At 41.2% G+C, this 26,672-nt stretch overlaps 1 protein-coding gene across 10 annotated transcripts in view; it reads left to right on the top strand.

Annotated features, from left to right (window-relative positions):
* The first annotated feature begins 262 nt into the window (after window positions 1-262).
* Window positions 263-26,672, top strand: part of ARNTL2 (aryl hydrocarbon receptor nuclear translocator like 2) — a 68,237-nt gene continuing 41,827 nt past the window's right edge. For 9 of the 10 annotated variants that reach the window (XR_003399759.1, XR_003399764.1, XR_003399762.1 and 6 more), the window contains exons 1-3: window positions 263-482; window positions 25,039-25,186; window positions 26,498-26,533. Coding sequence is in view for 4 of the 10 variants with exons in the window: in XM_026861774.1 (XP_026717575.1) it covers window positions 422-482; window positions 25,039-25,186; window positions 26,498-26,533 (245 nt within the window). In the remaining 6 variants the exon portion in view is untranslated. The remainder of the gene's footprint in view (window positions 483-25,038; window positions 25,187-26,497; window positions 26,534-26,672) is intronic. The other variant, XM_026861781.1, reaches the window with a different exon arrangement.

Raw genomic sequence — 26,672 nt, 5'->3', positions numbered from 1 at the left:
TGAACATGGCTAGCATGGCACGGCCCGTCCAACTGCCACGACTACCCTCGTGGGTGTCAGGGCTCTAGATGAGGACAGCAGCCTTCACCCTCTCCTCCGCTGTTCGGGTATGAGGGAAGGGCGCCCGCCTGAGGTGCGGCACAGAGAGAAAAAGCCGCACCGCCACCCCAAACCACTGGCTATGCCGCTCAAGCCGCTCCTAGCTCGCATGCGGCCCGAACTCTCGCGAGAAGTGTGCCGCCGGCTGGGCCGGGCCGGGCCGGGCGGGGCGATGGTAGCGTTTCTGGGGCGGCCCCAGTGACGGGAGGCGGTTGTTGGGGCGCTTGGGCTGACACGACGGGCTCTTTCTCCTCACCTTAATTCGTCTCCTGCATGCCGCCGGTATCGGGGGCGCTGTGCAGCGCGGCACGGGCCGCCAGCCATGGCCGAGGCAGGAGAGGGAAGCGCCGAGATGGCTGAGGAGGAGCGGCGGGCCACTGAAGGTAGAGGCGGGGGCCGTTTGGGTCGTGGTTGTTAGCGGGTATTGGCTGGGTGTCCCCCCTTCCCGCTGTAGCGGCGGTGGGTGGCGTGTTATGCTGTGTGTGTGAGGCGATCGTGGTACTTGTGGGGTGGGGTGTGTCCATGATGTGGCAGAAGCGAGCCCTGCGTGAGTGTTGTTGGGAGGTTGGTGCCCGTGGTACAGGGCTGCGTGTCTTCAGGATGTGTGTGGCCGTCCGTGGGGTACAGCCTTTCTGTGGGGGCACCTGGGTCGCGGTCCCAGTGTCACTTGGTGTTGTGGTGTTTTTTTTTTTTTTTTTTTTTTTTTTTTTTTTTTTTTTTTTTTTTTTTTGTGTTGTTTTTTAATGCTGTTGTCTGCAGATATGCTTGGTCCAAAGACTGACCTGGGTGCTTCTAACTCCTTTCTCCCATTCAACTTCAACGGGGGCAGATGCAACGGCATTACATTCTGCACTTACAGAGAAATCCAGAGTATAATGTTCACTCTGGGCTTCTGTTTTATTACTGTTACAGAGGTGTCATCATGCTGATGTGATGTGGACTAAAAATGGATTTGTTTTTTTATCTTAGTATGTACTTTACTGTTTCTGATACACAGCCGGTTTATGTGCTCTTAATACACTAATACGATTTTTTTTTTGTAGATTAAACATAATTTAGTATTTTAGGTATAGTGATTTTGATTTCTCTCTGTGTGTGTATGCCCGTGCTTGTATGGTGCTTGAGGTTTTATGTTCTTGTTCTTAATAATAAGTTTGTGGTACTAAAACAAGGCTAGTTGTAAGCCACCAGCAGCTGTTTGTGCTCCTCCTGCTTTGAAATGAATATGTTGCTTTGTCTCTCCGAGGAAAAAGAAGTGTTTTACACGGGGTTTTGAAAAACAGAAGTGAGCAAATCTCTTCTATGTCAACTTTGCAGTTCTGTTTTGTTAACACTAATTATTCTAGGTTTAGTAGTTGTTGTTTTTTAAATGTCTGTTATCTGTGTTTTAATGTATATGGGGATCCAGGCTGTCTAGAATAATTGATGTTTTTCTGTCTCTGCAGCCTGATTATTTAAATTTTGTTATAATTTTGTAGCAAGTGATCTAGTGTATGAAAACAAAGTGGGGTTTTGATTTTTTTTTTTTTTTGGTAGTTTTTTGCAGTCTTTTCGGTTGTGCTTAAAACAAGGTTTAATTTTTTCTATATCATGCACATAGTGTAAGGAAAGTAAATAATCAAAGAAAACCCCAAATATGCAGATGTTTTTATTTACAAACAGACTTGGGAAAGCAATGAACCAGAGGGTTTCATGTTCTACTGTGAAAGAAAACCTCCTCCCTGGTTTCTTTTGTTAACTATATTTATACTTGTTCTAATGGATTTTGAAGAATTTTTTTTTTCTTTAAGATAAAAATATCTTCATTTTTGTGGAATGGGTCCACACTAAGGTTAGCTGCTTAAAAGCTGTTTTGCTTTTAAGTGTATATGTTATTGTTGGTATACTTGCAAATTACGAAGAACAAACTTATAAACTGTCAAGTTCACATCAACTAAGAATCAAATTAATTATAAGAAGAAATAATTTGGTGAGTGATTGGGGGAAGCAGATCATTGTGAATTGCAGAAAATTCCCTGTTTGGTCTCCAGGGCGAGCTAAAACCATGGAAGTTCTGCAACTGACTTGATGGGAATCAGCATTTCACAATAATATGAATCAAAAACTTACAAGAAAACAGGTACTTGCCATTCCTTTAGCAGTGTATGATTGGAGAGTTGTTTGTTTGGTGGTGTGTTTTTGTTTTGTTTTGTTTTGTTTTTTGTTTGTTTGTGTGGGTTTTGGTTGTTTTTTTGTTCAGTAATGAACTATGATATATGAGACTCTTGATTTCTATCAGCAACATGTTATGAGCCTGAAAGTGACTGAGAGGGCAGGGTAGCCTTTCAAGGGCTTGTGTAGTATCTCTTCATTAGCTGGTTACAGTCATACTTTTTAATACACTAATAGGTTTGGCCAGATATTTGGTGTTTGAAATCTATTAAGTAAATGTATTACTTCATTGCTAAGTTGTGATTCTTGGCAACTGAGTGGAGAAAATAAGTAAAAATAATGCAGAAAATAATCAGCTGTCTATGACTGATTTAAATTTCTGTAATTCAGGATATTATAAGTTTTCCTTTCATCATTTTGCGATATTAAAAACAAATCCAATGTTCTTTAGTTAACCTGTAAGGTTTATTTTATGTATAGTGGTATTCGTAAGATGACTTCATGGGGGGGGGGGGGGATGGGGGAGACAGGACTGTACATTTCTACTGTTTTCACAACTCTAATGAAGATTGTTGCCCCAGCTTTCAATGAGAGATACTGTGGCCAATGATATGGATGCTAGACTTTCTGTAACTAGTCTGAAGATGTTTTTCATGTCCTATTTTAAAGCTCTAAAATAAGTAAAAATAATATTTAATATAGCTCTCACTCCTGTTTAGAAAACACAGTTCTTTGTTTTATAGGTGTTTGGATCTGCAGGACCTGTAAAGTGATGCATATCACAGCACCTGTAACTTTCTTCCTCATACAGTGCTGTATGTAAGGATATAGGTATATTTTTCTCATTCTCTAATGAAAATCTGCAGTAAGAACTCATTAAAATAATTTTAGAAAAATAAGTCTACAGTAAAATAAAGCAATGTACATGACATAGCTATCAAGACAAATAATTTCAAATAACTATCCTGTGTGTGCTGCATGTATAGATATATGTGTAATTACTTAAGTAATCAGAGACGTAAGAAAAATATTAGTGTGTCAATTGTGACAAAAGTTAAGGATCCAACTTGACATCTTGAGTAGTACCTCAGTTTAGAAAATTTATGTGACTTGTGTGCCTAGATTTGTTATATCTCTGCTCCTTTGTATGACTCTGTTCCTAAGGACTTTAAACTGAGGCCCTTCAGTACTCGAAGGCTTTGTGCACATTAGTGTTTTGGTTCAGAGTGATAGCATTGGTTTGAATTGAATCCCATCATCCCCACTTACTGCTCATTGGTTTGGTTTGCAGAGCAGTTTTGCTATAAATGAAATTGACTCCTTTCAGAAGAAACAAAAACTAGAATTTTATTCTAGTGCTACTCCAGGCACATACCAAACATGCCCCAACTCCAAACATAAGGGACTGCTCAGGCAGCTTACATGCATTGTAAGGATTTTTGGTCTAGTGAACCAGACTAAATGTAATTTAGCTACCTGAACTACTTACAAATCAGAAACAGGGGCTTCTGCACCAGATGCTTCTCTCTACTGACTGTTGCTGTTTAGCTATTGTATTTACTGCTGTAGACATAGCCTGATAGCTTGTCAGAATAGGGTTCAGTTTTAACAACTCATCTAGTTAAGATGAAGAACTTTAAACTTGTCAAAGCTTGAATTTCTAGCTACAGGTTTTTGTGCATGCCAGGAACATACATTTGGAAAATACACATTTTAATAGTCTGTGGCATCCGTGGTCTTAGAAATTTCAATTCAAAGCAGCTTCTTTCTTCTCCTTTCCTTCTGCCAGAAAGTGTTTCAAAATAGGAAGTTGGATTCAAAGGGTCATCTTAGAAAGTTTGTGCCAGTGTTACCATATTGTTAACTTAAGCAGCTGCAGAGCTGCGATATTTCTCCAAGTCTGGTGTGTACATTATTCACATACTATGAGTGCCACTCGTAAGTTTTATAAATGTACTTACTCATTGACATTTTATTTCAAACATATTTTACTGTAATGTCCTTATAGATCGATTTAGATGTTTCTTTTTAAACTGGCTAAATGAGAGCTGACTGACAGCTTTTTTCTTAATTTATTAATACCTACATGACTTGTATTTTTCTGCTGATTTTTGAAGTGCTTCTGTGTATGTTGTATGATTTCCTTTCAGTGATTCTAAAAAGTCAAAATAATGTTTTAGTACTAGAAGTGATATTTTCAGAAAGCTTCTGAGGAGGAAACCTACCCAGAAAAGCTAACCTTTCATAGGGGGATGAGTAGGTCATGAGGTGGTAGTGCATTATTAAGGAAATAATTTTGAAAGACTGTTTCAGGCTTTCACTTGTTGCATGTGACACAAACAGGTGTCATCTGTGGCTGTTCTGTTTTAAGAATTGTGTGATATAGCCACCTTAGGAGGGATTCATCACGTTTATCTTTAGATGTCTTCAGAGTAGATATCCAAGTCTGAGCTAGTTACTTTGGTCTTTGTATAATTACTAGATAAGTGTAGGTACTCTTAGATGGTATTTCATCTAACCAACTGTAGGAATCTATTTTAGATTAAGATGAATCACCCTAGAAATATTGTATTTCTTCTAGCCAACTGTAAGAATCTATTCTAGGTTGAGATGAGTCATCCTAGAAAGTGGCTTCTTCCCTCCTTAGAGGGACTAAAATGGCTAGTTCAGATGTGGACATCTTTTTGTTCAGATGAATCTCACCTTTTACGGCTGGTGGAGTTTGGCTGTAAGCCTTTTCTAATAGATTGTGTTTGTTTAGCAACTGAAAACCTTAAAACTGTTAGAGGAGAAAACAGGTCAGGAATGTGGCATGCATAGAAAATATTATTATCGGTAATTGGAAAATTATAGAATCTTCCAAGCCTTGTTTCTTAATACATTACATGTGATTTGCACAGAACCTTTGCTGAACATAAGAATACAGTTGATTTCACATGTTTTTACTTCATATTCCACCCCTAAACAGTAGTTTCGTGTAGCTTATTTGCAGTTGTTCACTTCCTTGCTAAACCCCTTGGGGACTGTACACTTTTTTTTTTTTTCTTCCTTGTAGAAAAACACGAGATGTTGTAGATCAGTAGGATATGGTCTTGTATGTTGATGTGATGACAACTGTATGTATTGATAAACATTCCTTAAATACTTTGTTTGCCTGGTAATGAAAAACACAAAAGTTAGAGTTAAAATAATATGTTTTTATTTCTGCTACACTTTCTAGAAATGAGGTAGTTTTCATATGGTGTATTTGTAATGTTTGGATCATCTTTGCTTTTTTACAGATGGAGTGATTACAGTGGTTTTTTTTCAGTATTACTTTCATCTGTCCTGATGTGCGTAATATACTTTTAAAATAGTTTCAGTTTTTAATATAGATAAATATATATGCTTAATACTGAGAGCCAAACATAGATCATAAATAGACATATGTATTTGAATCCAGCTTTTTCCTACCATAGAAAGCACATTACTGGGGTGGATTCTAGCTCACTCTTTTTGTGAACTCAAAGATTTTAAAATCCTTTTTCCAGCTCTTAGAAACTAGTATAGCTGAAAAAGTAAATAAATCTCTGATCAGAGACTACATGAGGTTAAGACACTCTTCAGGGAGAGAGTAAGCACCTTGGAATCACCTAGTGTCATTGTTGCAGGAACCCCCTTAATTGCAGGCCGAGGCTGAGAGTCAAGACACACACACCAATATGGCTAACAGTCAAGCTCTGACATTTATTAGAAAAACAAGCCCTTATATATTCTTGTGTCAGCAAATCCACGTGTTGCTCTGGTGCATGCTAATTTCAAAAAACTTGCTCCTCTCAGCATTTTCAACAAGCACTTCCGAGTGTGCATAACCGGTAGACAAAATTCTGCCTTGTTATTCTACAGATTCCCTTCTTATCTGTTTCTTCCTTAATGAGCAAAAATACTTTTGCTTTTAGCTATCATTAATCTAGCCGCAGTTAGTCTTCTAATACAAGTGCATCATTAATCTAGACATCGTTAATCTTCTAGTTTGAATGCTGCTGACATTTTTACGTTGTCAGTGACACAGATGGTTTGTGACCTGGCATGCGCATCCACAATTCCCCCTTTTCCTTTTTAAATAAAATCTTTGGGCTAGTTATTACACACAAGATAGGTAACATCTTAATAGGAAAAGGATAGTGTTCCAAAGATCTTGCTACTCGTATTGTCTTACAATTACTAATACTGTCTAAAAATAAATGGAGAGGGATTAAAAAGATTCAGAGTACAAACTTAATACTCAGATCCGCAATCGCTGAGGAAACTTGAGTGCAGCAAGAATTTTAGAGTACCCTTCCCTGCAAATCGGAAATCCTACGCAATGCATCCATCCATAGGTGAGTCATCCAAAGTCGCTGCAAGCAGCTCCAGCCTCAAAATTGACAAGCCAAACCAACTGGCACTTCTCTTTGAGCGGGAACATCTGACCTCATCCTCCTGTTGGGTTCCACCCAGAGTCTGGCCAGCACTCCAGGGGGAAGACCAAGGGAGTTTCTAATAAGATTAAGCACTTGAGCTCTTAATTTCTAATATTGCAAGGTAAGGAAAGTTAAATATACATTTTTTTTTTTTAAAGTATTTCATCCTTATTGATAACTATATTCTGCCTAAGTTACATCTCTCACTAGCGACTAGCAAATCTATATATTTCACCTAGGAGTTGTAGTTACTGTCAGCATTTTCTTTATTTAATGCTAGTAACTGTAGTGTATTCTGTCTTGTTGCAGCAGCAAGCATTACCCATATACTCTACTTAGATGAACAGTTGAAGAGACCGCAAATTGTCAATATTGGAGCACTTGTAGTACTCATGGCTGGTTTTTGAAGGCCTACTAAAATCAATCTCTCACGCCTCAGGTATGGTCACTCACAACCCGCTAAAATCTGCCAGAAACCGCCACCTGTAAAGATACAAGCACAACTTCTTTTCCAAGTTAATAGCTTATTTGATTGGCTGATAATTAACCAGATTAGTGAAGGAGATTATCCAGAGTAAAAGGAAAACACATGAAGTTTTGGGCTATTTCATTATGAATTGAAGTGTCATTACATAATAAATTGTCTTATAGAGTTTTACAGATTACCTATAGGGCCACCATTTTGTTTGTCTTGGATACTGTCTATAGGGCCGCCATTTTGTTCACCTTTTAAAGCTGGTCTAATCCAACGAGTTGGAACCCATAACGGATCTGGTTTGGTAGAAACACACATATACCCTCTACCATTAAACAAGACAGATGCTGGGCCTTCCCAAATTCCTGTTGTTATGTTTTTATAATAGACCAGCATTTTCTGATTCTGTGTTGGCTGATTGTCCTTTACTGCTCCATGGTGTATCATTACTGCAGGCTCTTCTCTGTCTTCAGCAATACATAGATAATTTATTGTGAATAGGGCTTTATATAGATGCTGGTGGACATCATTTTCCTGATACTTCTGTTTTTGTAGGCACTCTTTCAGAGTTCTGTGGGCTCTTTCAACAACTACTTGTCCCGTGGGAGAGTGTGATATGCCTCTTACGTGCCTTATGCCCCATTTTTGCATAAATTGACCTATCTTTTTGCACACATATGCAGGTCCATTATCTGTTTTTATTTGCTCTTGTACACCCATAACTGTGAAGCATGCTGATAAATATCAAATAACATGCAATGCTTTTTCTCCTGCTTGTGCAGTTGCCCAAATGAACCTTGAATAGGTATCTATACTCACGTGTATGTATTTCAGCTTACCAAATTTTGCTATATGGGTAACATCCTTTTGCCATAGTTCCAGTGCTTTCAGTCCTTTTGGATTTACCGCTATTCCTAAACCTGGTCTGCACTGGCTGCACTGCGGGTAAGCCCGTACAATACCACGTGTGTCTACATGAGTTATTTGGAATTGTCAGCGGAGCGCTTTCGCATTCTGATGAAACATACTGTGGCTTTGGCGTGCTTGTTCAAAAACATTATTGGGTGGCCTATGGACTACTACACTAACAGCCTCATCGGCTCTGTTGTTTCCTTTCGCTAATCCTATATCTAACTGGTGACTCCTAATATGGATAATACAATACTGATGCTTTCGAATTCTAAGAGCCTGTTGCAATTGCTGGAACAACTGCCCCAAGCGAGGATTGTTAGTCTTTCTTAAAATAGCATCCTCGATTCTTTGGACCACACCTATGAAATACAGAGTCAGATACCATGTTCAGGGGCTCATTGTTCCATGTTACTACTGCCCAACAGATGGCTGCTAATTCCAGGGTCTGTAAGCTGTCTCACTGTTCTCCGTCTATAAAATGCTGTTTCCACTCATTATTTTCTAGCCATACACACACTGCTTTCCTTGACTTCTTCCTTGCATCTGTAAACACTGTTTTCCCTTGTAACGGGCTGTGAGAATACTTTGTCTGTTCCATCCAACTATGTTGCTTTAGTACCTGCCACAATGCTCCCTTTGGTTGTTTGTTATGAATTAATCTGCTAAAACCTAATACTGCTTCCTGTAGTATAACTGAATGTTGCAATTGCCATTCTAAATCTTCCGCTCTAACTGGTATATTGATGTCATGTGGCTCCTTGCCATCTATTTCAAGTATTCTTTTTCTGCCTCTTCTTACTAGACTTGCTATTGCTTCTGGTCTTGTACAAATGCTGTGCTTTGGCTGAGCCCGTTCAAATATCCATTCAATTACGGAAACCTGTTCTTCTTTCCTCTCTCTGTCTGTACTTTCTTTAAGTTGCCATTGACAAATTACCGCAAAAGGATGCTGTAATTGATTAATTAGTAACAAGGACAAGGGAACGTTTTCTTGCCTACGCATACACCAGCCCGTTTTTAACTTTTCAGCAATATTCTTCAAGGCTTGTTGTTGCTCTTCAGTAATGGCTTGAGGTGCCTGGGGGTCCATTCCAGTCAGCCAACTGAGAAGAGGTTGTAAATCCTGATTCGCAATTCCAACAAGGGACCTTACCCATTGAATGTCTCCTAGTAACTTTTGGGCATCTGTTAGTGTTTTAATGTTAACATGCAATTGAATTTTCTGTGGTCGAACTTGTTTGTCTGATATTTGCCAACCTAAATATTGCCACGGGGCTTGTGTTTGAATCTTCGCTGGAGTGACAGTAAGTCCCTGTGTGCCCAATACCTTGATAATGAATTGCAATTAATCTGGTTGTAATCTCATTTTCCTGTAAAACAGAATGTCATCCATATAGTGATATATATATGTATTATGAAAATTTCGCCTTATGAGTATTAACACCTGCACAACAAATAATTGACATATGGTTGGCGAATTCTTCATACCCTGTGGTAAAACCGTCCATTCAAAACGACTGCTAGGCTGTGCTCGATTGACAGAAGGTAAAGTAAATGCAAAGCATTGAGTATCTTGTTGCTGCAGCGGGATTGTAAAAAACCAATCCTTTTAAGTCAATTATTGTCAATGGCCACGATTCAGGTAACATGGTAGGGGAGGGGAGTCCTGCTTGAAGTGCTCCCATGGCTTGCATTTGGTCTTTAATTGGTCTTAAGTCTTGTAAAAGTCTCCTTATTTCTTAGGGATAACAAAGATGGGCGTGTTCCTTGGGCTAACTGACGGTTTTATATGTCCAGCTTGTAGTTGTACTTGAACTAATTGATATGCAATTTTTAGCTTCTCCCTTGACATTGGCCACTGATCCACGCATATAGGTCTATCTGAATGCCACGTTAACCTGGGTGTGGAGGGCTGTTCAACAGTGGCCTTTAACGAAAAGGTTTTTCAGAGGTTAATACAATGCCCAATTGGGTCATGACATCTCTGCCAATGAGCCCATCTCATTCTGCTGGTAATGGCAATACATAGGGCCGTAGAGCTAATGTCTGGCCTTCTGCAAAAAGGAACTGGACAACGTTATTGCTTATCAGAGGTGCATGATGTCCTCCTACTCCCACTACCTTATTGGTTGGTACATCTAGCTTCCATTCCTTTGGCCACTTACTGGCATTAGTGATCGTGACACCTGCTCCTGTATCAAAAATTGGTCTGATATTTATTTGCTGAGCATTGTTCTTCAGAATTACTTCTTGCTTCAGCCAATCATGCAACTGTTGGGTGAATAAAATTGCAGGGCCTGTAGAACCAAAACCTCCTTGGCCCCGCATTTGAGTACAGGGTTGGGTAAAGTCTCCCTGCTGTAGAGGTACTATTTGAGACAATCTAGATCCTTTAGGAATAAAAATTGGTGGGTTAGTGGTATACAACATATTTTTTAAGACCCCTGTATAATCTGCATCAGTTAGTCCAGGGAGTACAATGACCCCCTGCACTCCAGCTGATGACCATCCAAGAAGTAATCCTTCTATTTTTGATTGCTCATGAAGCAGCGGACCCCGAGCAGTAGTTGGTATTACTGTCACAGAAGTATCTTTTAAGATAACATTCTACTGCTGTTGCCAGGTCCACTCCAAGGCTTCCTCTGGTGTGGGGTTGACTCCGGAAAAGGAAGCCATTGGGGTTGGCTGGGGTGGGGCTTATGTCTGCACGTGCTATCCCTTCGCGCTCCCCGTGAAGTTTCCTGACCTTTTGCATGCTACAGTAGCATGAGTTTCTTGCTTACAAGTATGACACCAGACCTTTTTGTTACATGTTCTATGATGATGACCCTCTCAACCGCATCGAAAATAAATTTCTGTTGATCTTTTGTTTATAACTGAGTAAGGTCTTTTCCCTCGGGATTTAGCATTTATAGCCACAGTGACTGCAGCGGCAACCATGCTGACTTGACCCTGTTGTTCAGCTCTTTCAGCTCTAGGCAACATTTCATCAACCGGACCCTGTTTCGGTAACATTGCTAGTATTGGTCTAGTTCTTGCATTTGCGTTCTCAAAGGCTAACATGTGAAGCATATAGTCCTTCATATCTGTAGGTAGATCAGCATGGTCATTGATAGCACTAGATAGTCTGTCTATAAATTTGCCATAAGGCTCAGAAGACCCTTGTCAGAGTAAAGATAGGGGTTTCTTGTCTCCTTCAGGAACCTCCATCATAGCTTGATGGCCAAGAGCAGCACTTAATCTATGAATATGTAATGGAAATGTGAGTTGCGTGTCAGTTGCAGCAAAAGGCCCATTTCCAGTCAACATATCCGGAGTAACTCCCTAAAATGGATCATTTGGCTGCTTCGGCCGATCCACTTCTTCCTTGGCTTTTTGTTTCCAAGCTCTTTCCCAGAGCAGATACTGCGACGGAGTTAACAGCAAGTTAGCTAAATTCTGACAGTCAGAAGCACACATAACATCTGCTGTAAAAATGAACTTAATTATGCTCCAGGCCGCTTCTGATCGAATCCCATATTGTGCAACTGTCTGTTTGGCTTGCTGCAGTATTTTCCAATCATGAGGTTCCCATGTTGCATGACCTCCACCTTGCATAACTACAGGACATGTGAGTGGCCCTGCTGATTGCCAGTCTCCCTCGAGAATGGCATTGCGAATAACTTCAGACCAATGGCTCCGCCAGGGCTGTTCTGATGGTAATATGGCTGATGATGGAGATGGACTGTAATTAGGCAATAAATTGGTAGCAGCACAGCCCTTTGCTAATATTTCTATTTTTTGTAACTTATCTAGTATCTTGTTTAAATCATCTTCTCTTTTACTCTTATCATCCTCAATATTATTGGTAATTGGGAGGGGGGAGTGCAGCGAACTACTGGGCGACACTGATGACTCGTTTCCGTTGGACGACACTGATGACTCGTTTCCGTCGGACGTTACTGCCACACCTGGGCGGGGCAACGCGGCCACACTTGCCCCGCACTGCTCGGCCACCCTTGGGCGGGGTGACGTGGCCACACTTCTGCCACATGGCGCTGCCACGTTTCCACTGCTAATGTTAGTAGCCGCCCCCCCCTCCAGAGGACTCTCGGCTTCCTACCTCTTTATCTTCCTTATTTTTTTGCTGGCTATCAGATACCTCCTCCTCTTGGTGAGTATTCTCTACTCCTTGTCTGGCTTCAGTTACTGAGGAGCATACTTTTGCCTGCACCCCTCTTGCAGGAGTAAGATGATCCAACCCAAAAATTTGTGCTAAATGTGATGGCAGGGTGCCACTCTGGTGGGGAGGTGGTGTAAGAGCCTCTACAGCCGCCGCAGCTACTTTCCGTTCAGCTTTCACAGTTTGTAAAACATTTATCACCACCTTCCAAGTTTTTCCCAAGTCTTTAGCTATTTTCCTTTCCTTTCCACCACTAATTGTTGCATTCCACAGTTCGTTTCCTACTTCTCACCATTCCTCCACATTAAAAAAACCCCGTTGTTTCTTTAAAATGCCCTTTTTGTTGTGCCCACTCAGTAAGCTTCTTAAGATCATGGAACACTGTTTTTTTGCCTCTCACAGAGAGCATATCAAGCAGCAGCTTTAGTGCTGAGTCTGTTTCCATACCTGCAAGAGTTCTGGGTCCCGGTGTCTCATCCCGTGCTCTCTTGCTTCCTCAACTGCAAGCTCCCGGTATCACCCTTGGTGATGCTTGCGAGTTTGCGCGTTTAAGCGAGTTTGCGCGTTTAAGCGAGTTTGCGCGTTTAAGCGAGTTTGCGCGTTTAAGCGAGTTTGCGCGTTTAAGCGAGTTTGCGCGAAGTCCCTGTTCGGGCACCAGTTGTTGCAGGCACCCCGTTAATTGCGGGCCGAGGCTGAGAGTCAAAACACACACACCAATATGGCTAACTGTCAAGCTCTGACATTTATTAGAAAAACAAGCCCTTATATATTCCTGTGTCAGCAAATCCGCGTGTTGCTCTGGCGCATGCTCATTTCAAAAAACTTGCTCCTCTCAGCACTTTCAACAAGTGCTTCCGAGTGTGCACAACCGGTAGACAAAGTTCTGCCTTGTTATTCTACAGATTCCCTTCTTATCTGTTTCTTCCTTAATGAGCAAAAATACTTTTGCTTTTATCTATCATTAATCTAGCCGCAGTTAGTCTTCTAATACAAGTGCATCATTAATCTAGACATCGTTAATCTTCTAGTTTGAATGCTGCTGACATTTTTACGTTGTCAGTGATGCAGATGGTTTGCGACCCGGTATGCGCATCCACGTGTCATAATGATAGCTATTGTAAAGCCCTAAGAGATTATTTTATGAACTGTTTCTGTCTACTTCTTGTTCGGTGAGTAGTACGTATTAAAAGGATTTGATATTGTCTGTTAATTTCTGAATTTTCTACTACGTTTGGTAGTTCTGAAGCTTTAAATTTATTTCTCTGCTTTATTTTGCATTGTTTTGGGGGTTTTGGGGTTTGTTTTGGGTTTTTTTGAGAATCTTAACATATATAAAGAATATGTGCTGTACATATCAGGGATCAATACAGATTCTTAACCTTGTATTTTTGGATGGCATTTAACATAACATTTAGTTTGTCACAGCGATAGTATTTAGGATTCAATTTATCACCTAAAAATTGTAGTGTAGAAGTTCTTAATAGGTCATTGTTGCTGATAATGTAGGCATCTTTGGTTTTCTTAGTTAAGAAAGGGAAAAGGAAATGGGAAATGTAAAAGAGGTGAGTGCAGTATGCAGGATTTATTGCTTGAGCTCAGGAAAAAAATGTTATTGTGATAATATGCAGGATAATTTGGAAGAGCTGTAAATGATGCATTTCATTTTGTTTCTTTAAAGAGAAGTGTTTTAGAAATCACACTGGCCATCTGTGGGACTATTTAGGTCAGTGGGTCTTTTCTGACCTGCTTTGTTCCAGGATGAAAGGGTCTGTAGTGCTGAAGGCATTCTTGCCTTTGATACATGTAGGTATCTGTTTAGTAATAGTCTTTTATTAATATTCATGAAGTATGATTATACTTCAGTAACTTAATCTAGTAGTTATAGGCTGCTATGACCTAAGTGAATTAAAACTACTCTTTATAAATAAAGACATCCTTTGGAATTGTTGGGGGTTTGTTGTTTGTTTTATAATTGCATGAATCAATAGTAGAAATATAAAATAATATTATGAAGTGATGTTTAGTCAAAAATATTTCAAACATCTACCATTTGTGCCCTTGTAGTATTTATGATGTAATTTCTTCTAATATATTTTTGATGCACAGTGTAATTCAAGTTTGGGATATTTGAAGTAATCAAATTTTCTTTATGTTGCAGAAGCCCAAAGGCTCTTACTTATTTTAGTTATTTGTTGAGTATTTATTGATTTGTTGAGTTTGGTTTTTTTAAATTTCGGTGTGACTTAATGAGTTAAAGAGCTTTCTAAAATAAAACTGGGGCTGACTGTGTGTAGTCTGACTTGGTAGAGAGAGGATTAGTGGAAGATCAGAGAATCACAGAATCATATAGGTTGCAAAGGACCCTGGAGATTATCTAGTCCAACCGTTCGCCTAGCACAGTTGGCACCTAGAGCATATCCTTAAGCTCTAAATCGACCCTACTCTTGAACACCTCCTGGACCTGGGCCGGACATAGGGTTGGTTTTGACCAGTTTTTAGAGCTGTCTTCCTATTCCATCAAGAAGCATTCTCTCACAGCTTCCATTAATCAAGGTTTCCATATTGTTCTGCTCTCTGGCCCATCAACTATGATCTATTATCCTATTTTAATCTTAGTTGTCTTTTAACTAATAGGCCTCTAGTCCCTAGCCTGATCTCTAAGTCTTCCATCTTTATCTCTAAACTAAGTTATACCTTCATTTCTTGAGTGCCTAATTTCTATATCATATTTTAATTTCCTAGCTCCTCATTTCAAAAGGATGTTTTTTCATCTTAAATTTATCATGCCTCCAGATCTGAAAAAAACAATCACTTATCTGCAGGTCAAAGATACAAATTTTAATAACTTGGATATTAATCACTAGAACAGATGATGAGAGAATATAATATACTTTGCAAACATTATAGCTACTTTTGTTAGTTCCAAAGGACCCCCCATTAATAACAACAGACAGACTCACTGAAAGCCCGCTGAACAGTATGCCAGCGGAAGCAGCTTCCTTCATACATGTTACTGTGTGACACATCCAGTCTTATTGGTGAGCAATACCAGCTGCACTGTACATGTAAGTTCCCTCACACCCGAGTTCAATAGATAGAAGCAGGCACACTCGCAGCTGATGAAGATGGCACAGGTAAGAATGTGCGAGTCAAGGCAACAGCCTGTTCTGCCACACCTACAACTGGAACTGAACAAGCACAGGCTGCATCAACATCAACAAACAGGGCAGGACAGTAAGAGAGGTAATGTCCAGCAGAACAGGCATTGCTGTGGTCCCAATGCCAACACTTGTACATGTTGCAGAAGCTTCATTTCAGACTAGCTCTAGCAGGGTCTGCTGGAGTGAGTGCCCGTTAGCAGCTGGGGCACATTAAACTCTTAAAGAGCATTTTGAACTCCTCATGCAAAAGGAATACCCTTTGCACAGACCAAGACTACTACAGAGTGCAAACCAAAGCACAATGAGGATGGACAGATTGCACTCAAAATTGCACTCCTGGTATTAGCAAAAACATAGCTACAGTCTCAGCCATCTAGTGTGATCCAGGTCTACTAACACAGTTTAATATACTGGTAAAAGTTAACGCTATTTTTATGCTTTTTATCAATATGTATGACTGTTCTCTGCCCTGCACACACCCTGGACTAGATGAACCAAAGAGGTCTCTCCCAACCAAAATGATTTAAAGATCCTGATTCTTCCTCAGACAAGGTGTCCTCTGTACAGCACCTTGAAAATATAACAGGTACCCATGAGGCGTGGAATCAAACTCTACAACTCACTAGGAGTTATAAAGTAGAATGTTTATTACGACGTCGGGCACACAGGGGATCGCTCTGCCACAAACGTGGGCACCAGGAGCCAAAAAAACAGCTCCTTTTATTGTTTGAAATGTTACATATGCATTAGGATTCCGAAGATAAGGAAGGAATATTACAATTAGTTCTGAGAAATTCCCCTCTTGCCCCCACCCCCCATGTCCTTCTTTGCGCCTGCGCAGTGCCTCCTGGTGAGGGTGGGTCGGGGTCTTTCAAGGGTCTTGACGATGAAGTAAGACCTCTTCCTCTTGATGAACTTTTTAACGTTGCTTCCTGTGCATGCTCTCTGGACCTTTGGTTCCTCTCCAGGTTGTAGAGTCAGTTTTACCTATTTGTTTTGTTAATTGGAACTTTTGTGTCTATCAAGATGTTCCAGGAAGTAAATCCTTGGTGTTATCAGGAATTGGTCATCCTTTAGCTGGTATGGCTCTCCCTTTATCTCAAAGACAGGGATTAGTTTACTATCTATCTTGTTTTCTGTAAGAATGTTATCTAGCTAACATTGCCTGAGGGCTAGCATTGTTTAAGGGGCCTCACAACTTTTGTCAATATTTCTTTGCTTTTTTTTTGCTTTCCTCAGATCAATTCCCCCCTTTTACCTATGCAAATTCTTTTCCTATATCATGCCATTCCCTTTAAGGGTTTTGGCCAAGTATGCACCTATGGTCCCTACCCATAGTCCCACCATGTTGATAATCAGTGTCCATCCTTTCACTGGATTCAGAGTCTTAGGGGTCCAGTCGATTTTGATTTCCATTGCTGTTTTAGGATTCCTTTGACTTGAGTGTGATGTATCCATGATGATCGTTCTTTAATCTTGCTTGCTGTATGGGACAGTAACAATACCTGAAATAGACCCTCCCACTTTGGTTCCAGAGGTGAATCTGAAAAAGATCTGATAAATATATAATCACCTGGTTTAATGTTGTGTACAGGCCCATCCAGACCTTGAGCTCTGGTCCCTAGGACCAATTTCTCTATTTCCCAGAGCTGTTATTGTAGGCTTATAACATCATCAGTTACAGTTTCGTTCCCAATCTAAGTCGATGCCCCCGCCTGTATCATATATGGTTTCCTATATACTATTTCAAAAGAACTTAATCCCTCATCAGTTCTGGGTTTGGTTCTGATTTTCAAATGTGCTAATGACAATGACTTGGGCCAAGGCAATCTGACCTCCTGACCTAGTTTTGTAATTTATGTGATTCATCATCTCTACTTGACCACTTGCTTGTGGGCTATATAGGGTATGTAATTGCCAGTCTATTCCTATGATCAATGCAAGTAATTGTTTTAACCATTTGAAGTTTGGTAACCACGAAGTAAGCTTGTTCCATATTTCTTCAAAGCCTAAAGAATCATTGTCCTTTCATATCTCCTGCAAAACACTTAATTATTGCAATATTATTCCTAAATCTACATTTATTTTTCTTGTTTCACCTATGTGTGTACAACAACTACAATTCACAACTGTGCTCAATCCCCCATGTGAGGCCAACATCATGTTTCACTGTCAGCACTTCAGATTGAGAAATGATTTCATTCAGTAACACTTATTAGTTCTGCATGGGAATGCATCTGGCCACCTGAGAAGGCATCTGTTAATACTAATAATTACTGACACCCCCTATTCTTGGGAGTTCAGAAAAATCTATTTGCCAATGTTGTCCTAGACTATTACCTTTCCCTATAACTTCATTTTTAATTTTACTTGAAGTGTTTGGGTTGTGGTTTTTGTTTTGTTTGGGTTTTTTTGAGTAAACAGCATAGTCATCTTATTGATTTTTTTATTCTAACGGCTTGTATAGAGCATCTGCTCTCCAGTGTTTTTTTGCGTTCAGTCTAACGTCTATTGTATGTTAGAAGGCACTATTATTCGCCCATCTGGAATATAAAACTATCCATCTTTTTCTTTATTATCCTTTAGATCATTAATCAATTTTTGATCCTCCTTTGAATATTTAGGTTTCAAATCTGAGTTTAGGATTGAAAGTTTTACCGTCTGGGACCAAAGCTAATGCTATAGTTGTCATTTCTGTCACCTATCTGGCCTTTCAGTCTGCCAGATTATTTCCAATTTCTTGTTCAGTGTTACCATTTTGATGCCCTCAACAATGCATAATGTCTACTTTTTCAGTGAGTTTTATGGATTCTAGCAGCCTTAAAAATTCCTCTGCATGTTTTATTTGTTTTCTTTGTGCTGTGAATAATCATCATTCTTTCCATACGGCACCATGAGCATGTACTACTCCAAAAGCATATTTCTAATCTGTCCATATATTAATCTTTTTCCCTTTTGCCAGTTCTAAAGCTCTGGTCAAGTCAATTATTTCAGCCTTCTGAGCAGAAGTCCCTACTGGCAATGGTTTAGCTTCTATCACTTCAGCAGTGGTGGTCACAGTGTATCCTGCCTTATGGTTTTCTCTGTTTTATGAAGCTGCTTCCATCCGTGAACCAGGTGCCTTCAGCATTCTCAAGTGGTTCTTCTTTAAGTCAGGTCTACTGGAGAAAATGGCTTCCATGATCTCCAGACAGTCAGGGGTTACAGGCTCTGATGTGGTCCCGCTGAGAAAAGAGGCTGGATTCACAATGTTAGTGGTCCACAGTTGGCACCAACCTGTCATCCCAAGGAAAGTTTGGAGTTCTTTTACCGTTCTGGGTTCACGTGTGCGACAGATGGCCTCTTTCCATTCTTAGCTCTGTTGTTCTCCAGGAATCCTGAATCCTAAGTAGGTCACTTGCTGCTGGACCAGTTGAGCTTTCTGTTGAGAGACTCGATATCCACTAAGTCCCAGAAAGTTAAGCAAACTGACAGTCCATTGTACACAATCTTCCTTCATCCTTGTAGCTATGAAAAGGTCACCTACAGATTGTAGTAAAATTTCTCCTGGTGGGGGTGGGGTCCAGGCTTCAAGTTCCCAGGCCACTTGATTCCCAGAGGTAGTGAGGCTGTTTTTAAAACCTTGTGGTAACACTGTCCAGGTTAACCATTTGGCTTGGTTTGGTTTGGTTTTTTTCCTCCCTGTATCGGTGTTTCCTCATTCAAAAGCAAATAGCTTCTGGCTTTCTTTTGCTAAGGCCAGACACAAAAAGGCATCGTTTACATCCAATACAGTAAATCATATTTGAACTCCTTTTAATTTAGTTAACAAAGTATAAAGATTTGCCACTATAGGATATAGGTCTTATACATTTTTGTATATTGCCCTTAAATCCTGAACTAATCTATAACACTTGCCATCAGATTTCTTTTCTTTTAGAAGTAAAGATATGGGCATTACACCCTGGTTTGCATTCAGTTAACAGTCTGAATTGCAAAAATAAATTTATTTATTTATTTATTTATTTATTAATCCCTATCTGATCTTCTGCACACAAAGGATATTGTTTAATCCTCACTGGAGCAGCTCCTGGTTTTAATTTGATTTCTATTAATTTGGCATTCTTAGCCTTACCTGGTATTCCAGAAGCCCACACTCCTGGATATACCTGGTCCAGAATTTCTGTTGGTATTGTGCTCTCCTTTTCAGTCTGTAACAAACTTAAAAGTTTGATTAATTGGTCTTCCTTTATTTTAAAGTCATTTCCTTTGGCACTAAAACCTTTGTTCCTAGTTTTTCTAACAGGTCTCCCTAATAATGGTTTAGGGAATCGAGGCAAATAAAGAAACTTATGTATACTTCTTTTATACTTTATAGGCTGCATAAAGAAAGCCTTTTCAGTCACAGAATCACAGAATCATCTAGGTTGGAAAGGACCCTGGAGATCATCTAGTCCAACTGTTCGCCTAGCACAGTTCCCACCCACAGCATACCCTTAAGCTCTAAATCGACCCTACTCTTGAACACTTCCAGGGATGGGGACTCCACCACCTCCCTGGGCAGCCCATTCCAACACCTAACAACCTGTTCTGTAAAGAAATACTTCCTAATATCTAGTCTAAACTTTCCCTGGCGCAACTTGAGGCCATTCCCTCTCCTGTCGCTTTCTACTAGGCTAAAGAGGCTCAAACCCAGCTCTCTGCAGGTTCCTTTCAGGTAGTTGTAGAGGGTGATAAGGTGTCCCCCTCAGCCTCCTCCAGACTAAACAATCCCAGTTCCCTCAGCCACTCCTCATAGGACATGTGTTCCAGACCCTTGACCAGCTTTGTAGCCGTTCTCTGGACATGTTTGAGTAACTCTGTGTCCTTTTTGTAGTGAGGGGCCTAAAACTGAACACAGGAATCAAGGTGCGGCCTCACAGCGCCAAGTACAGGGGCAAGATCCCTTCCCTGTCCCTGCTGGTCACACTAATCCTGATACAAGCCAGGATGCCATTGGCCTTCTTGGCCACCTGGGCACACTGCTGGCTCCTGTTCAGCTGGCTATCAATCAATACCCCCAGGTCCCTCTCTGACTGGCAGCTCTCCAGCCACTCCTCCCCAATCCTGTAGTGATGCTGGGGGTTGTTGCGGCCCAAGTGCAGCCCCCAGCATTTGGCCTTATTGAAGCTCATGCAGTTGGCCTCAGCCCATGGCTCCAGTCTATCCAGATCTCTCTGCAGAGCCTCCCTACCCTCGAGCACATCAACACTCCCGACCAACTTGGTGTTGTCTGCAAACTTACTGCGGGTGCACTTGATCCCCTCATCCAGATCATCAATAAAGATATTAAACAGGAGTGGCCCCAAAACCGAGCCCTGGGGGACACCACTCGTGACCAGCTGCCCACTGGATTTAACTCAGTTTACCACAACTCTCTGGGACTGGCCATCCAATCAGTTTTTTACCTAGTGAAGTGTGCGATTGTCCAAACCTCGAGCAGCCTTTTTTGCCAGGAGAATGCTGTGGGAAATGGTGTCAAAAGCTTTGCTAAAGTCAAGGTAAATTATATCCACAGCCTTTCCCTCATCCAATAAGCAGGTCGCTCTGTCATAGAAGGAGATCAGGTTTGTCAAGCAGGACCTGCCTTTCATAAACCCATGCTGACTGGGCCTGAGCATCTGGTTGTCCCTCATGTGTTGCAGGATGGTGTTTAGGATGAGCTGCTTCATCAGCTTCCCAGGTATCAAAGTCAGGCTGAAGGGCCTGTAATTTCCCGGATCATCCTTACGACCCTTCTTATAGATGGGAGTCACATTGGCCAATTTCCAGTCAGTCGGGACCTCCCCGGTCAGCCAGGACTGATGGTAAATGATAGAAAGTGGCCTGGCGAGCACCCCAGCCAGCTCCTTCAGCAATCTCGGGTGTATCCCGTCTGGTCCCATAGTCTTGTGTATGTCTATGTGATGCAGTAGGTCACTGACTGTCTCCTGGGTTGCAAGGGGGTCGTTCTCCCAGTCTCAGTATTCTGGCTGTAGAGGCTGGATTCCATCAGTACAACTAATCTTGTTATTAAAGACTGAGGCAAAGAAGGCATTAAGCACCTCAGCCTTCTCCTCGTCACTTGTTACCAAATTTCCTCCTGCATCTAGCAGGGCATGGAGACTCTCCCTGGACTTTCTTTTGCTACTGACTTACTTATAGAAACTTTTCTTGTTATCCTTGATTGCAGAGGCCAAATTAATTTCCAGTTGGGCTTTAGCCCATCTGATTTCCACCCTGCATAGCCTCACAGCCTCTTTGTAATCACTGTGTGTGGCTAGCCCCTTCTTCCAAAGGCTGTAAACTCTCCTTTTCTCCCTGAGTTGCAGCCAAAGCTCCCTGTTCAGCCAGGGTGGTCTTCTCTGGCATTGGCTTCTCTTAGAGCACCTGGGGACCACCTGCTCCTGAGCCATTAACACTTCCTTTTTAAAGAGCACCCAGCCTTCCTGGGCCTCTATACCCTTTAGGAGAGTCTCCCAGGGGATCCTTTCAAGCAGGTGCCTAAACAAGACAAAGTCAGCCCTTCTGAAGTCCAGGATGTCAGTCCTGCTTAACTCTCTCCTGACCTCTCTAAGAATAGAGAATTCTTATTTCATGATCACTGTACCCTAGTCGGCCTCCAGCGTCCACGTCGTCCACCAGCCCTTCTCTGTTCACAAAGAGGAGATCCAGTAGGGCACCTTCTCTGGTCTGTTTACTCGCCAGCTGCGTCAGGAAGTTGTCTCCCACACATTCTAGGAATCTCTGGGACTGGTCTCAGTCTGACGTGTTGTACTTGCAGCAGATGTCTGGGAAGTTAAAGTCACCCACAAGAACAAGGGCAAGCGATTGTGAGATTTCACCTATAAAATATCTCGTCCATCTCTCTGTCCTGGTTGGGTGGCCTGTAGTAGACTCCTACTACATCTGCCCTGTTGGCCTTCCCCCTGATTCTAATGCAAAGACACTCAACCCTGTCTTTACTACACCTGTGCTTGAAGCAGTCATAACAGTACTTAACATACAGAGCCACCCCACCACCTCTCCTTCCCTGTCTGTCCCTCCTAACGAGCTTGTAACCATCATTTGGCACACTCCAGTCATGGGAGACATCCCGCCATGTTTCTGTAATAGCAACAAAATCGTAATTTTCCTGTTTCATCACGGCTACAAGCTCTTCCTCTTTGTTACCCATGCTGTGTGCATTGGTATACATGCCCTTCAGATGGGCCAATGTTTTGCCCCCTTCCCCCTTGAAATCTAGTTTAAAGCTCTCTCAATGAGCCCAGCTAACTCCTGCCCTTCCCTCTCCGGGACAGGTGCATTCCATCTAGTGTTAAAAGCTCAGGTGCCCTGTATACTGACCCATGACTGAAGAATCCAAAGCCCTGATGGTAACACCAGTCTTGGAACCACCCATTCATCTGCTGAATTTTCCTGTAATCTTCCTCATCCATCCCCCCAACCAAAGGGATGGAGGAGAACACAGTTTGTGCCCCCAACCCCTTAAGCAGTTTTCCCAAGGACCAGAAGTCTCTCTTCATTGCTTTAGGCCTTCTCCTAGTGATGTCATCACTACCTACCTGAAAAACCAGGAGAGGGTAGTAATCCTTTGGTCTCACTAGGGTAGGGAGTGTTGCTGTGAGGTCCTTGATGCGGCCCCCAGGGAGGCAGCAGACATCCCTATGCAGCGGGTCTGGTCTGCATATGGGGCCTTCAACACCCCTTAGAGTGGAGTCACCCACTACAATGACTCTTCTGGGGTTCTTTTCAGAGTTGGTTTTAATACCTCTTCTGAAGTGACCTGGCCTTGGTGGACCTTGGTCTTCTTTGTTTGTCTCATTTTCTTCCTCCTTCTCTTCTTTGTTCAAAAGTTCCAGGGCCCCGAATCTATTGTGAAGGGGCACCATGCAGGGTGAGGGAGGTGGGGAGAGGATTTTCCTGCCTCCCTCGTCTCTTAGGGCCCCTGCTTCTTCCTGATAGCAAGAGGATGAGGGATTACCTGCCTTGTTTAGAGCTTCCATTAGCTCCTGTTGCTTCAGGGGTGCTAGGGTGTTACTCCACCAGTCAATTTCCCGTTCACACTCCCTAATATTTCTTAATCTCTCAACCTCTTCTCTGAGTTCCACCACCAGGCTGAGCAGGTCATCCAGCTGATGGCAGCGCACACAGGTGCTGTCTCTGCTGCCCTCCGGCAGGACAGACAGGCTCAGGCACTCCCTGCAGCCCGAGACCTGAACCTCTGCATGTTTGTGTGGCAGCTTCATCTGGGTCGCCACGTTCTTTCTGGTGGTGATTTTGATGCGAGTGGAGGACCGTAAAGGGGCTAGCTCGGATAAGTTCAGGAACCCGGATTGCATCTGCGCCTTGTCCACTCGTCCTGCCTGCGTGAACTGACGCGCAATCTGACGTGCGTCACCCTTCTGATGCACCACACCCTGTTTGCCCACCCTGTTCACCACGCTTCTGGTCGCTCGCACTCCCTGGGGGCTGCTCAGCATGCTGTTCAAATATTAGTCTATTTTCATTTAACTGTCCAGGGTTATATTCCAGCAGCAAGTGAGAACCTAGAAAGTAATTTTTCTGGTGTAAAATGTGCTTACACTTGGGAGGAAAAAAACATACACTGTGTGTCATTCTTCTTACATCTTTTTACCTGTCATTTACAGACAGCAAAGATGCTCAAAAAAAGAAAGCTCACAAAGTATTCAGTTTTTCTTCCTGATGGATTTTGAAAGGATTCATCTTGGATTTTTGCCTCCTGTTAAAAGTAGGAGATGCTTGCTTCCTTAAATGACCTCTCTCAATCCATCCTGTGTCTCTTCATGGTGTTAACTCTTTATTGTTTCTAGATGTATCACATAGGATACTTTCCTCTCTAGCACATGAAGCCTAAAGGAGTGCCTACATTTGCTGAAACAGAGTTAATTCTGTTTCTTTACCTAAATATCAACTGGGTGATTTTTTGTGGTAGCTTTGCATTGAGATGGGGGGGAGGGGGGGAAACGTGTAGTAGTGTTTAGATTCCTTGAGAGTGTTTTCCTTTCCCAGTAGGTTGCTAGCATTATTTTGGATTGTGACTTCTCTTCTGTCCCTCCCAGAAACAAAGCAGTTTTCCTTGAGAGGAGGACTGTGAAGGGAACTTCGAGGTAGAATTTGACAAGCTTTCAGGACTCTTCCAACTTGCGACTGATGTTGTGTGTAATTATAGATTTTATGTCAGAAACATAGTTATGGCAAACTTTCAGTTTTTAGATGTCCAGCTTGTTTAAAAGATAGAGTTTATAATATATTAAGTTTAATTTAGTGTTAGACACAGGATTTTGATCTGTTAACTAATGCCACATCTTGGGATTTTGCAGCAGGATGTTTGAGGTGCTTGGGGGATTTATGTGTAGTCTGTGAAGATTGTGTAAGTAGGAGAATAGGTGTATTTTATATTGTACTGGTGTGTTGATTGGGTCGATGAGATTGTTACAGGGCCGTGGGATGATGATGTACTCTGTACTTAGGTTGTAGCAGTGCAGCCCTTATGGTTTTGTATCAGAGGCATAGAAGCCACACAGACTTTTTTTAAAATTTTTCCCAGATGAAAATCAGAATAGATACATAATGATGTAGCTCTAACTGAACACTGAGCATTTTTCTCATTCACAGGTAATTTCTCAATAGATGGAAACCTGTGCATTACTTCTGGAGTCCTCAGCCTCATGAATCCAATAACTAAGCCTGCTACCACCACTTCTTTCAGTGCTTCTGTGTCTGAGATTCCAAGGAAGCGTAAAGGGAGTGATTCTGATAACCAGTAAGTAAATAAATTCTGTATGTGTCTCAACGTAGATTTGAGACATTCATCTATTATTTATGCAACATGGTAACTGTCTAATCCCCTTTCCTTTATTTATTACCATTATTTATTACAATTTCTTCCAAATGCATTATTTGACAGTCCTGAGTTACTAAAAATAGAAAAAATAATCCTTAAATCTGAAGGTTATATGTAGGATTCTATAATACCATTTCCTGGCCTGAAGTGCCTGGGTAATGTGTCTCTAGTACTGAAATTTCAAACTTCTTTTTCTTGGGCATTTTTTTTTTTCTTTGCCTGCTAGTAAGACAAGTTCTCTTTGCAGCAAATTGTTATTACCTTGCCTGAAGTCTCACAAGTACACACTAGACTATCACCTTACAGTGTGAAACAGGATTCAGTTAAGCTCTTTGATATGGAACTGCAGAATCAGAACTGCTTCTTCAGTGACCAGAGCAGCCATTTACTTAAATGTCCAAACAGACCTGTGACCTATAAATGAGAACTGTCCTACAGCAGTGCTCAGTCTTTTAACTGGGTCATACTTGACCACTGATATCATACTGTCAAGTGTTTTCTCCTGTTTTATAACTGCTAAACACATGCCAGTTAATCAAATAATCATTTACATAGAAAAAATTTTTTTTAAAGTTATCTATTCAAAACTGTATTAATCAGCCACAAGTAAGGGACATGACTCAGTCTGCAGATCTGCTGCCTTACAATTATCTCCAAACTAGTGTGGAAAATCCATGTTTTAAAGGGGGGGTGGTGGGGTGAGGTAGGAAATGTCTATGTATTTAGGATTATTAAAGTATTTCTCTTTAATCACTGCTTCTTCCATATGTAGTCCATTGATCTACAGAATGTGGCCATGCTGTGGATGTTGGTACAATTGTCAACTTGGAGATTCAAGTGTATCCTGTTGTAGATCACTGAAAACCCCAGAAATATGTTAGTTTTGGAAAAAAAAGTCTCCATTCTTTTTCAGTAGCACTCGTTGACTTTTACCAGTTCAGTAGAAGTGCTGGTTCATCAACAGTGTTTCACTGAAGTTTGGATCTATCTCAGATTTTATTAAACTTATGTCATTAAAAAAAAAATAGCCCAAGTTGAAATACTAATTGAAAAAGTATTGTTTTATAAGAAGTAGTAATTAGTTTCTAAAAACTAATGTTCTTGCTGAAAATAACTAATTGAGTGGGCTTTCCACTAAAATTTTTCTGTGGCTTTTTTTCATTGGGTATATAAAGTCATCTTTTTGTGCTTCAAACTACATTTTGATTACCTTATTACCTGTTTCTGCAGGGATACAGTTGAAGTTGATGGTGATCCCCAGAAAAGGTACTTTTTATAAATGAATCCATTCTTGCTTTCAGTGCTATAAACATGGCACATTTACCTGTTTGGCCAGATGAGCTGTATGGTTTGCCTTAAGGAATGCTTTGTCTAAGGGCAGGTCTTTGTACAGCACAAAGTGATA

The sequence above is a fragment of the Athene cunicularia genome (assembly GCF_003259725.1).
Source record: "Athene cunicularia isolate RWA chromosome 1 unlocalized genomic scaffold, athCun1 chr1_part2, whole genome shotgun sequence".
Lineage (NCBI taxonomy): Eukaryota > Metazoa > Chordata > Aves > Strigiformes > Strigidae > Athene > Athene cunicularia.
Note: the sequence above shows the minus strand (reverse complement) of the source record. Positions and strands in the feature narration are given on the sequence as shown.